This window comes from Megalopta genalis, chromosome 3 (assembly GCF_051020955.1).
Source record: "Megalopta genalis isolate 19385.01 chromosome 3, iyMegGena1_principal, whole genome shotgun sequence".
In the NCBI taxonomy this organism is placed as follows: Eukaryota; Metazoa; Arthropoda; class Insecta; order Hymenoptera; family Halictidae; genus Megalopta; species Megalopta genalis.
In genome coordinates, this window is record NC_135015.1 from 16991544 (window position 1) to 17005115 (window position 13572).

Here is a 13572-nt window from a genome sequence, read left to right on the forward strand (position 1 = left end):
GTCGAGTGACAAAACGGACGCGTCAATGGTTCGCGCGGATTCGACGGAACGCGCCGGAAAATCTGGCCGGCCCGATCCGGCCCGAAGCCGCGCGTCCCGATCCGAGCCGTGTGTCCCGACTCGATTCGTCTGGGCCGCGTATTCTCGGACAAAGAACTCCGGGAGAAAATAGCGCGCAACTGCGCCGCCCGGCAGAAAATGGAGCGTCGCGCGTCCCGTCGTGTCCCGTCGCGTCCCGTCGCCTCCCGTCGCCGTCGGGACGCATTCCGGCGACGTCTACTCACCAGCCAGCCGGTCGCTAAACGTGTTACTCTTCCCCCTCCTCCGCCCCTAATCTCTACTTTCGACTACGTTTCAGATCCCGTACTACCGTTTGCTACTCGCTACACTTCTTCCCTCCTCTTGCCACACTTCCCCTCCTCTCTTTACCCGACCATCTGTCTTGTCATCTTACTTTGTACGCTCTTCCTTCTCATCACGCCCACACTCCTCCCTTTTTCTGCTCGTTTACTTTTGTTGCTCTCTGCGTGTACTCGCTTCTCGCTGTTCCTACTGGAATATTCCACCAACCGGTTAGCTGTTCTTAACGAGGATACGCCTGGCAACGGAAACATGTTGCTATTTCTTTGCGACGGGTGCATTCGTCATAACAGAAAATGTTATTTCTTCGTGACGCGAGTATACTCGCGACGTAGCAACATTGTTGACAGTTTTCTCGCGACGAGTATACACGTCGTAAACAGCCAGCTGGTTCATTAGCTGGCTCGAAATGGATCGTGAAGACGTTGCGAGAATTTCAGGATATTGTCGCAATTATTTTCAACGTATTGCTGTCATTGAAACAGGAGATACTGAAAACTATTGAAATTGAAACTAAAAACTGAAATTCAAATAAATAACCACTGTTTTGATTTTTCGTGAGAATAATAAAGGATAATGAGAATAATAATAAAAATAAGAAGAAGTAGAAGAAGAATAAAAGTAGTAAGAATAATAAGAACAATAAGAACAATAAGAATAATAAGAATAATAAGAATAATAGAAATAATAAGAATAATAAAAACAATAAGAATAATAAAAATAATAAGAATAGCAAGAATAATAAGAACGATAAGAAGAATAATAAAAATAATAAAAGTAACAAGAATATAATAAGAATAATAATAAAAATAATAAACGTCAGCGGGATAAAGCCTTTGTTACTATGAAAGTAATAACATAATATAATAATATAATAATATAATAAAGTAATAACATAATGTAATATAAAATAGATAAACATAAAACTGAAAATGAACTCGAGAGTGAAAAGAATTTTGCAAAGATCGCTAAAAGTGTAACAGTCCGGATCATTCCCTGACCTTTCAGAGCCCCAAAAAAATCGAAATATCGAACCCCATCTATCGACGAACCTGCAGGAGCCTATTTATAGTCCATTAGGATTTACAATCTCTCTCTCTCTCTCTCCTCTCTCTTTCTCTGCTCCGTTATCTCGAAGCATAGCTAGAGCAACCCTTATTTGCGCAGCGGAGCACAAGATTCGTGACTTTCAACAGTGGTTACTGTTGAGTGTTCCCAAAGCCGCGTCCTTTTGGGAACAGTGTCCTAACGTGTCGCCGGTATCGCTGCTTTATCAGGAATCGAATAGGACGCTGCTGATAATGACGGGCCGACAGTTCGCGCAGTGTTCTGTTTACTGCAGAACGACATTGTTAGGCGACGATCTCCTCGGACAAATGGAAGCGGATCATTGTGCGCTCGTGTATGGGCACTTACCGCTTTTAGCAAGTAAATGGTAAACAATATGAGTTCATGTTGCAGAACGATGTATCTCGGCGAATGTTATTTCGGAGGGAGTGTAATTCATTTAGCGAGTAAAACATTTTACTTTTATGCGAGACAATGGTCCGTAGCATACTGCTAAAATATATTAAAATTATCTGCAGCAAGTAGATAGACTTACGTTGTAAGAATAATAGAACGACCGATCTTCAGATTTTAATCTCATAGAGATACTGTTCAGATCATTTAGGGTCTAATATTTGAGCAGCGAAGTTTGGAAAAATTATAAAAATTTTTTTATAAGATTATTACAAGCCGAGTGAAAGAATATTTATGGAATGCCAAAGATTAGTAAAAAAAAGTTTTACACCGACGAAAATTTGTTACTCGTTTGTTATATTACACATTGAATATTATTATTATTGTAGTATTATCGTAGTAATTGTTTTAATATATTAAATTCTAATTGTTGTCGTCGGTGAAATATCAAATACGTTACTGGTAAAATATATTCCCTGATGTAGTATAAAAAGTATAATATAATAAATATATTTTGCCCAATATAGTATGAAAAATATAGTATAATAAATATATTCCCTAATATATACACAAAAATCATAATAATATTCATCGACGATTTCACGACTTTTCTTTTTAGATAACTACGTCAATTAAGCAGGTGTCCACGTTTTTATGGGGGCGAGGGGTATACACATTTGTAAGCTGGCGAAGTTCTTGCGAACTTAATCTCGTTTGCGCGGTGCAAACGATCTTTTCGCACAAATTTTTCCTCGAACAAACTTCTTTCGCGGATCCTGCTAACGTTTCATTAAACCATTCCATAAATTTCTAGCTGGTCCTGCAACCGTTTTTCCTACCAACTTCGTAGAACTCACGAGAATCGCAGATTCTACCATTCGCGGTCGGAGAAGTTCACCGCCGCTTCGCTGGTCACACAATTGTCCGATAAGCCCTGTAATTTTTGTCCAGATCCTGCAATCGATCGGCGTAACGCAACAATACTTTAGCTGATCCTATAATTGTTTCATCGAGCTCTGTAATTTTCAAAGCCGATCGTACAATTGCAGCATCGATCCCTATAATCTTTTTTCGCGGATCCTTTATTTCGTAAATTCGACTGTTTCCCAGATTCTCTGCACGCGTTGCGAATTATTTTTCCACAGAATCTACAATCGATCCGTTCGGCCCTATAATTTTTGCACGGATCCTGCAATCGCCCGACGAGTCCCGTGATTTTTCACCCGATCCTGCAATTATTTTATTAACGGCCACACGGTTTGTTCGCGCGCACCGCAATTGCTTTTCGACGAGTCTGTTTTAGTATAATCATCGCGAAATCGAATGTCCGTTCGCGGAGACGAGTCACCAGAGACATAAACGTGCCAGAGACCAGGGACATGCCGGTGTCACGATAAGAACTCAGTTAACGTACCAACAACAATTTTTTTCTGCGAGATTTTCGGATTGATAATACGATGAATTCTCTCCAATTTTTCCCTCGACTTGGAAACAGAAACGAACAATTTCGGAAGAGAAGATACGATTGTTCGTGGCTCGCGGCGCGTTTTTGTAGTCGTTGACAATCGGTGGCTATAAAAAACGAGCCGCGAGACTCGACATTTTAGACTCGACACCATTTTTGTTTACAAGCTGAGGGACAATTTGGGAGAATTTATTGTATTCGTCTCACAGATTTCGTTGTGTTTCTCGTATTCGCTATAATGCCATAGAATTATTCTTTGCAAATACGCGTGTGAATAACAACAGACAAGAAAGTTGATTAAAATTTTGTATTCGACATTTGATTCATAGCTTGATATTAAATTTATAATTATTCATTCAATGATTCCAGACACCCGGTACAATAATTTCTCCCGGAAATGCCAAATTTCGGGTCGCTGTGAATTTCCCTGTGCTAGTCCCACGCCTATGTAATTTATTGCTACGGCTCGTTTTTATAGCTTCAATTATTTCTCCCGGAAATGCCAAATTTCGGGTTGCTATGAATTTCCCTGTGCTAGTCCCACGCTTATGTAATTTAATAAAACCCTATTTAACTCTATTTAATAGTGTCAACCGTCGAATCGTGGCACGTGACCTCCGAATTGCCTTCGAATCGCGTCACGTGGCCTCCGAATTGCCTTCGAATCGTGTCACGTGGCCTCTGAATTGACCTCTGAATATCTACAATAAATTAACGCAAACAGCCACGATAAAGAAATTAATATATAATAGAAATGCAGACTTGGGGGTGGGAGGAGGGGGGCTAGGACAAAGCGTTTCACAAAATGCCACGGGGAACAATAAATCACATCCCTGAATTCGATCATCGACTATCGAGTGTTCAAGGTAAAAGTACACAATATGAAACAGTATGTGTTCTTGCTTCGATTCGTATTCGAGCAAATGCTTCTTTTATTGTTACAGCCGATCGTAACGCCACGGTATTCGCGTGGGTGGATTTCTAAAAGAACAACGTTCGGAAATACAGCCATAATTTGTACATGTCCCCTTCCACGTGCTCCATCTATTTTTCATCGTACCATTTGCGCTGCTGTTCCAAGCTAGGGGATCGCAGTCGAGCGGTGTTTCATAATAGGTACCTTTACCCGAAACATTCCCTTCTACAGCTGATCGTAACGTAAAACAGTGCCTTGCGAATCTACAAAGAACAACGTTCAAAAATATGGATATAGAATTTTCGCGTATCCATTCTCGCGTATGCTCTATCTATCTATTTCTTTTCTTATCGTATCACATCCGTGCTGCCGTTTCGAGGAAGGGGTGGTGATCGAGCGACGTTTCATAATAGGTACTCTTACCTTTTCTGTTTCTGCCATTTGCTGTGTCAACAAAAAAAAAAAAAAAAGAAGAAGAAGAAGAAACATCTGGTGACGCGATTATCGGCGAACGGATTCGTTAGAACTGTCTCGCATGTTCCTCCGTTGACCGTAATTGCTCTCATGCCGGACTCACCCCGATCACGTGCTCCCCTTTGCCGGCCTTGGCGATCAGCTCCCACTCGATCGTCTTGACGTAGCATAGCGCCGGGTTCGCCTCGAACCGCACCGATCCCCTGATGATCGTGGTCAGACTGTGCAGCCCGATCTCCTGCAGGCTCATCATCTCGAACGCTACCAGGGCGTAGTTGATGAAGAGGGAATGGCCGCGGATCACCGTCAGGTTCGGGAACAGCCGGCCGATGCTGCGCAACCCCTTGACCCTGCGCAACAAACGAGAACCGGGAAGGATGAAGCCGAGTGTGAATGGGAAATCCGGCCGGCCGGCCGGACCGTGTGCTTTACGACGTTACAGAAGAACGAGACGCGCCGGAAAAGAAGCCGGAAGGCCGCGAGGAGAACAGAACCGGAGCAAAGAAGGAAGGAAGGAAGGAAACAAAGAACTAATCCGCGAGATAATAGCGCCGGAGCCGGACAGGATGTTTCGTGACCCTCGACGCGGGAATTTCATCGGGAACTAGCGTAAAAACGTTCCTCCGTGCAGGGTAGAGGAGCCAGCTACTGTGCCCTGTTAGGCAGCCTTCAAGGCGCGTGTTCGCTGCTAAACGCGACTTTTAACGATCTAAATGACGTTTCTCGAGGACTTGGAAGATTCTTCAGTCTTTAACGCGTTCAATTTTGACAATTGAGCCGTTTATTTTGAAAGTGGCATAAGTCACTTTACCGTTATGAAAAGTGGTGATTTTTTAATGTTTATGCGAAATTATTTATACTGAGAAAAATATCGGTATCCTGACATAACAAATACAAGTGAATCTTCTCGAAAGTTAGCATCCATATTTTTAAACGTGTTACTTTAAAAAAAAGGGCTCAATCGAATAATAATTAATGGATAATAATGATTATATTATAATAACAATAGTTAATGGCAACAATTAGTGGAACTCGAATAAAAATATTTGACACGTCGTTTCGATGAATGTACAGTTAATTAGGCTTGAATATAAAGGAGAGGCACGGTGGTTGGCTACCCCACAGTAACTGGCTCCGCTGCTACAGTTGGTTTTAATTGATTTAATTTACATGAATTTTTAGTATCGGGTTGCGGGAAAGTAATTGCGTTTTTCAACAAAATTTCGTTTTGCGAGGATGTTAAAACAGCGGCTGATTCGGTATTTTGTCAATAAAAAGTTGCGCTTCTGCTGGCATAAGATTTCGAGACTACCGTAAAGATGTTTGACAAAATTATAGAACGGTGCATCGTTAAATAATCTATTACTATATTTAGTGATACTAATAATACATTCGTATTGTTGCTAATAATATTTTAGCGCAACTGATAATATATTCGAATCATTGCTAATAGTATTTTAGTGTAACTAATAATATAATAATTATATTTAAGTATACTTAAAATAATTTGAACACTAGAAAATCGTCCTTTATTTTCTCGTGAAAGAACGAAATTACTTTTTAAGCAAACCAATAGTAAGACTTTGGTCGCTGTGATTTTAAGGCAATTTCTTGGAGCTTCTTCGAGGGAAGCTGTCGATGGATTACGATGTTATGTAATAAATGGAAAAAGGTCGTACGTAGGCTGCGAATTTTATGCGGATTTTAAATATATTTATATATATATATTTTATTTTTATTTTTTATCGCATTGTTTCCAACTCATTCGTTTAGAGATAGGGAAGAGGAGATATTTTTCATAGTTGTCGACAATCGGTAACTGTAAAAACGAGCCGCAGGCCTCGAATAATCATATCTCCCCTTCCCAAAATTCTGCATTATTGCGTGCAATTTGAGCATCGATTAGATAGAAATTCGCTGTACACCGCGAAACCAGTAAAAACGACCGACACTCGATTCTCTCCTTCGCGGTTCCTAACATCGCGAAGACATCTCTGTGAGAATTGTTTTTAAAAAAACTTCGCGCATACTACAACAAAAACAATCGTGTAAATCTCGAACGAATCCAAATAAATCTTGTCGTCGTCGTCGTCGTCGTCGTAAAACAATATGCACTTCGGGTGATATCGGTTCCGATATCGTCACTTTTTGTGCCGCTCAAAAGTTCGCGTTCGAGTCACGCGTATGTAATCACGGCCAATGCATATTCGAATAAAGAAATCGGACGACGTAGAAAGAAGCTTTGTATTAGCTTGAAAGGAGCCGACACGGAGTTTCTGGCCAAGCCGACACAATACAATGTAAGGTTCGTTAATGGACGTGAGTGGCGATATCGCATCGGCCGGGAATAAAAAAGAAGGAAGGAACGAGCGAGCGAACGAACGAACGAACGAACGAACGAACGAACGAACGGTGGTACAAGGTGGGGCAGAGGAGGAAGGAAATAAAGAAGAGGAACCGGCGAGAGAGATAATAACGACAAGAGAGCTAGCCAGGAAGTTTAGTGACCCTTGACGCGAAGAGGAAGTCGACGATCCTCTCGGCTCGTTTCCACCTCCGACGGAGGCGGCCTTGCCGGACTCTCCGGCGGCATTCCGTGTGCATAGATCGTTTATCATCGGAGCAACTCCGACGGAGAGAGATTTTTGTGCGGCCGCGGATCTCTTGCTCGTTCCGCTCGCGAGCGAGTAAACTATCGACGCGTACACGCGTATAGGAGCCGATCGCTGCTGCCGGTTATGCGTTCGAGAGCAGCCGCTTCGATCGCGCGCGCGCGCCGCGGAGCAAGAATTTCGGAAAGACGAAGAAGAATAATCGTCGTCACTTCGGAAACGGACAAGATAGATTGGACATGCGTTGCTAGCGGGGCTCCTGCGATCAACCATAGACGACGACCCGTGTCGCGCGAGTTCCGTGTCCGAGCAGCGACCTCGAGACGCGCACCGCCGAGGGATGCATTAAGACGCAGCCTGGAAGATGCGCGGCGGCGGCGGCTGGCTTCGGTTGTCGCGAATTAATTCCTATTTGGCACGATGCCCCGTCGCCGAAGTTTCCGGCGATTTCCGAGGATTAATGCCGGGCCCCTCGTAAAACGGTCGTAACGCGGTCGTTGAACGTTTTTACTCGGCCAACCGATCCGTCGCGCGCGAAATATCATTTCTGTCGCGCGTCGCGTTTGCCGAAGATTCGACGGCCTCGATTTCCCGGGAACACACTCGACATCGAGTGCCATCGCATAATATCGGCGCCTCGAATTTCCGAATGCCAGTCTCTTCCTCTCTCGCGCAATTTTGATAATAATAATAATAATAATAATAATAATAATAATAATAATAATAATCATCATTTTATTCATATTTACTTGCACAGTCCTCCGTTACAAAGAAATGGAATTAAAAAAAGCTTTCAGCCGTTACACCGTTACAGTAAAAATACAGGGAAAATTCTGTCCGGTTTTTATGAAAAATGCTCGTTTTTTCTTTTTTATCTCCAAACGTTCGGCGCTCGAATCGATTTTGTTTCTCGAATTCTTTATGCCTTTTTACATTTATTAGTACCGTTCATTAGTACACCGTTTCTATACATATATTCATTCAGCTTAAAAATGTCGAACGATAAAGAGCGGTGCACGATCATTTATGTATCGTTATTTATTCATTTCATTTATTAACCGGGCATGCTGCCCTTCCGTGCACGCGTATCAACAGCCGAGCGCACGGCAATCGTGAATAATTTTCGAAAAGTGCCTCGGATATGCGTTCGAGCGGAGGGAGCAAATTTTCTGCACTCGATATAAAATTTATTTGTTCAGTTTCGCGATTAATATGTTCGTTAAACTGGCGAAATGTGCGGAACATCGAATCGCCGGTGTTCTTGTTCGCGAAGCAGCTAAATATAGAGATGCACAGTTTATAATGAGAATAAATGATAATTTGTGTGCTTATCTCTTCGAAGCAGCTAAATATAAATGTACAGATGTAGTTTACGATGAAAATGAAGAATAATTTAGAATGAAATTTAGAATACAAATCTATCCGTAACACGCACTTAACACATTTCCGATTAACCCCTTGCACTCGAGCGGTGACTCTGAGGCGCCATTAAATTTGTTATATCGCGTTCCAAGATCATTTTTAAAGCTAAATATAAATATACAGATGTAGTTTACGATGAAAATGAACAATAATTTAGAATGAAATTTAGAATACAAATCTATCCGTAACACGCACTTAACACATTTCCGATTAACCCTTTGCATTCGAGCGGTGACTCTGAGGCGCCATTAAAATTGTTATATCACGTTCCAAGATCATTTTTAAAGCTAAATATAAATATACAGATGTAGTTTACGATGAAAATGAACAATAATTTAGAATACAAATCTATCCGTAACACGCACTTGACACATTTCTAATTAACCCTTTACACTCGAGCGGCGACTCTGTGGCGCCATTAAAATTGTTATATCACGTTCCAAGATCATTTTTACACTATAAAAATCTAGGCGTAAAAAAAAATTGTTAAAAGTCTAACTGTTGTACGAGTCGCAAGACTATAAATTTCGTATGGATAAAAATGCACTTTGCCATATAAAACGGAAATACCATAAGTCAGAGAAATTAATTTAAACTTAAAATGGCTTCGAGTGCAAAGGGTTAAAATTCTATTCGATTGTAGTTTTTATTGAACAACGATTTCGCTGTTAAAGCAACAAAACTCTGTTCAAATCTTCGAACAGCTAACACATTTTTAATCACAATTATAATCAGCGTTCTGTATGTTTTGCTATTTGATTCGCTATTGTACCGTGAACGATATGAACTTCGCAGCTGATTCGAAGCGAAGATTAACATTCGAATTAACATTTGATGTAGGGAAATACAAAAAAAAAAGGTTACCTGTAAAACAGCAGATATCCGGTGATCTCCCTCAGCTCCGGGAAAGAGATGTTGGCAAACTCCGACGTCTTGGCGTTGTCGATCAGTACGATTTGTACGAATCCTTCGACTAGTCGGCACCCCTTCAGTTTCGAGAACTGATTCACGGAGTTTCTTATGTCTATGCTTTGGCACACTGCGACAGAAAATTACGGCGTTACTCCCGTTGCTGTTCCGCGTTATCCAACCGCTGCATTGGCTGTAAAGATTTTTATGCGATGCTTCCGTCTCGCCGACGGTTTCGGCGAACGAGACTCGCATAACGATCCGTACGCAGCCCAGTTAAAAAAGCATAGATACGTAATTTGTCTCGGACTCTGCGTCGCGGATTCGACCAGAATTTAATGGAACGCGAAATTATGCGTTAATAGAAGTTTGGCAGTTATTCGACAATTATTTGGCAATTGTTTGGCAATTGTTTGGCAATTATTTGGTAAGTTAATAATATAAGAATTATTTCCTCCAACCCCTTTGCCAGTTGAAATTATAAAAATTGTTAATATCGAAGATGTATTAGAGGCGACAAATGATTTGTATTTGTCAATCAACCATAAAATATAAATCTCAACCATAAATCAATTGATATACGTATACAGCTTGTTGTAATACAAATACAAGGGACTAAACTCGATCAATATAACTTTAGAATGAATATTTTCGATATTCCAAAAATAATTGAACGAGGATAGACAATATTTTTTAGATAAATTTAAGAATTCGTTCGAGATACAATTATTTACAATAATTATACATACATTAATAATTATATTACATTATTATATATTATATATATATTATTATATATTATTATATATTATTATTATATTATTATATTATTATTAATACGCGAAAGGAGGAGTCAATAGGATCGATTTAACATTAAAAAGAGGCGAGACTGAAGAAGATCGATTTAATGATAATCGTCTCGACTGCAGAAAGCAAGTGATCGCGATCCGAGTGGAGGACGCTGCGACGGAATTCGGTGTCACGTAATTGGCGAAACGACGAATCGATCGAACGATCTCGATTAAATCGATTACGGATCGATTACTGTCGATTACCAATTATCGGTCGACGGGGAAACGAAACTGGCTATCCGTCGGCAAGGTCGGGCAACCTTGTCTCAGGCTGACTAGATCTTTGATATCCGTCGCCCCCCCCCCCCTTCCGCCGAAACCGGACAAACTCGATCGGCCAACTTCTACGTATTCGTATAGCCGGACAACTGATCCAATGGACGGGGGACGCGAGTCCGACGAAGACGTTCGTCGCGGCGACGGCGACGACGACGACGGCACTGGTTCCGAAGGGGCCGCACGTTGCACGATAACGAGAAGAAAATATTGACCGTTTAGCGGGCCGGGGCTCGATTAAAGCTACTCCGAGATAGACTCGGCTGTTTTTATCCCTGTTTGTTTGCTTGCTAAATTATGCCGACCCAACGTCGTCGTCCGACTAGAAGACATTCCACTAATCTTCGCGCGATTCTGCCGTCGCAAAAACTTGCGCAAACTCGTGGGACATGGACTTCGGGGTGGCCCAGGTGGTGCCGGCCCTGCTTGGCCTTTAGGTTCGAACGTTTGCATTCGAATGACGAGGGTCGAAGGGCCGTCAAATATTAATTATTGATAAAATAATTATTATATAAATATTTATGAATTATATAATTTATTTAATTTATTATATAAGTATTTATAAATTATATAACTATTAAAAAATAGTAACTATATTATAATATACTATATAAATATATAATATATATAATATAATATACTATAATATATATATATATAATATAATATACTATAATATATATATATATAATATAATATACTATAATATATATATATATATATAATATAATATACTATAATATATAATAGTAACTATACTATAGTACTATTAAAAAATAGTACTATAAATTATATAAATATTTATAAATTATATAATTCGTTTAATTTATCGTATAAATATTTATAAATTATACAATGCATTTAATTTAATATACAAATTATATAAATAACTATTATTATTATTAATTACTATTATTAACACTAATAATTGAATCAAATATTAGAAGCATCAAATATTAGCATTCCTTATCGGACCGTTTATTTTTGTAACATCATGATACCAGAATGTTGTATTATCTAAGACTGCCGTTCAAGTTGTTCACTAGATGATAATGTCGTTAAATAATACACTGCTTAAGATAACAGAACAATAGTTTAGATAGCTGAGTGTTGTAAAAATAAACGTTCGGATAACGGAGTCTCTACTGTATTTGAATTGTTAAATTGTACTCGATACATACATCGCTACGAGGCACGCCACTCGACTGCGTGCGATCGTTCAACCGTTGCAGTTTATAAAATTCTCCGATCGAAACGGAGTACAGTGAATTCTCCCCGATTGACCCTCAGCGTGGAAACAAAAGTGAACAATTTGGGAAGAGAAGACACGATTATTCTCGCAACGCGACGACACCGAATAACTCGTAAAATATTCGTCGTACGAGAAAATGTTTCGAACGAAAGTTGCATGGTTCGCAAAGCGCCGTGTAATTCTGCGATCGATTTTACGTTATTTTGCTTCGTTATCGCGGTATGAAGGTCACCTTGAATTTTTTCAACGGAACGGTTTACACTTCTCCCCGAATTCGGACGAAGCATCGAATTCTACGTAAAAAAGTATTACACGAAACAGGGTCTAAGACAAACGGTTACCGAGATATTAGCAAAAATAGATCGTGTTGTATTAGAAAAAGAACGCGCGATTTCGGCCGAGACACGTATTGTTCGCCGTGTTCGCGATCCAAGTGAAACACGGCAGCCAAATAAATTCGCTGGGGGACGAGCGAGTTCGCCGAGGTTGCGCGGCTGTGATGTTAGCAGGGTCAGACACGACGTCAAACGTCGACGTCGGACAGGGCTCGGCGGTGCCGTTTCAGCGACGTTTCCCGCAGGTTATCTAGACCCGAGGTCGGGGCAGAGACGAGCGATGGCCACTTTAAAAGTCAAGTGCACCGAAGACGCCCGTTTTCCTTGAATATCTTTCGCCGCGAAAACCGAATCGGACGGCCGCCACCACCGGCGCGGCTCGGCGACGCGTCACCGACGCCTACATGGACGCCCACTTGGCCTGTTCGTCACCGGCTGATTTTTTGCGACGCGCGTCCACCGATCATCCGGTCGCGAGGCGACGAACCGCGTGCTCTCTCCCGGGCACCGAAACTTTGTGGGCAGATGCGCGCCGAGAACCCTCCGAGCCGCACGTCGAAGTACCGTTCTCGACGAAACGATAACATATAACCTTCATCAAGTTGCTTTTAACTTAATCGTCGGGTACGTGTCCGGCCTGCAGTCGATCAATCTTTCGGGATACATACGCCGGATCGGGTTGTCGGGATGCTCCGAGATGCCACCTGAATCTACTTGTCAAATAAAATCGGCTCTTGCGATGACAGTGTCCACAATTGTAAAACGACATTACGTAACACGGCCGAGGGCCGCGTTGTAACCTTGTAATCTCACTTGTACGACACACGTCTGCACGTACGTTCTACATTCGTTTGAGTTTCTTCGTGCTTTGTGTGTTACATTGAGCTTGGACCTGTTGTTACAACGCACTATTCGCGGGAGAGGTATTAATTATTAATTACTATTATAATGGTATTATAATGTAATATAAATATATAATATAATATAATGTAATACAATTTAAAATGTAATGTAATGTAATATAATGTAATGTAATGTAAAATGCAATGTAATGTAAAATGTAATGTAATGTAATGTAATATAATGTAATGTAATGTAATGTAATGTAATATAATGTAATGTAATGTAATGTAATGTAATGTAATGTAATGTAATGTAATGTAAAATGCAATGTAATGTAAAATGTAATGTAATGTAACATAATGTAACGTAATGTAACGTAATGTAACGTAATGTAAC

General features: G+C 40.7%; 1 protein-coding gene across 4 annotated transcripts in view; it reads right to left on the reverse strand.

Annotated features, from left to right (window-relative positions):
- Nucleotides 1-13572, reverse strand: part of InR-2 (insulin-like receptor-like) — a 238848-nt gene that overhangs the window by 32462 nt on the left and 192814 nt on the right. For 3 of the 4 annotated variants that reach the window (XM_076520213.1, XM_076520214.1, XM_076520216.1), the window contains exons 3-5: nucleotides 9575-9749; nucleotides 4780-5026; nucleotides 4626-4646 (exon numbers count right to left, since the gene is read on the reverse strand). In XM_076520213.1, coding sequence (XP_076376328.1) covers nucleotides 4626-4646; nucleotides 4780-5026; nucleotides 9575-9749 — 443 coding nt within the window. The remainder of the gene's footprint in view (nucleotides 1-4625; nucleotides 4647-4779; nucleotides 5027-9574; nucleotides 9750-13572) is intronic. The other variant, XM_076520215.1, reaches the window with a different exon arrangement.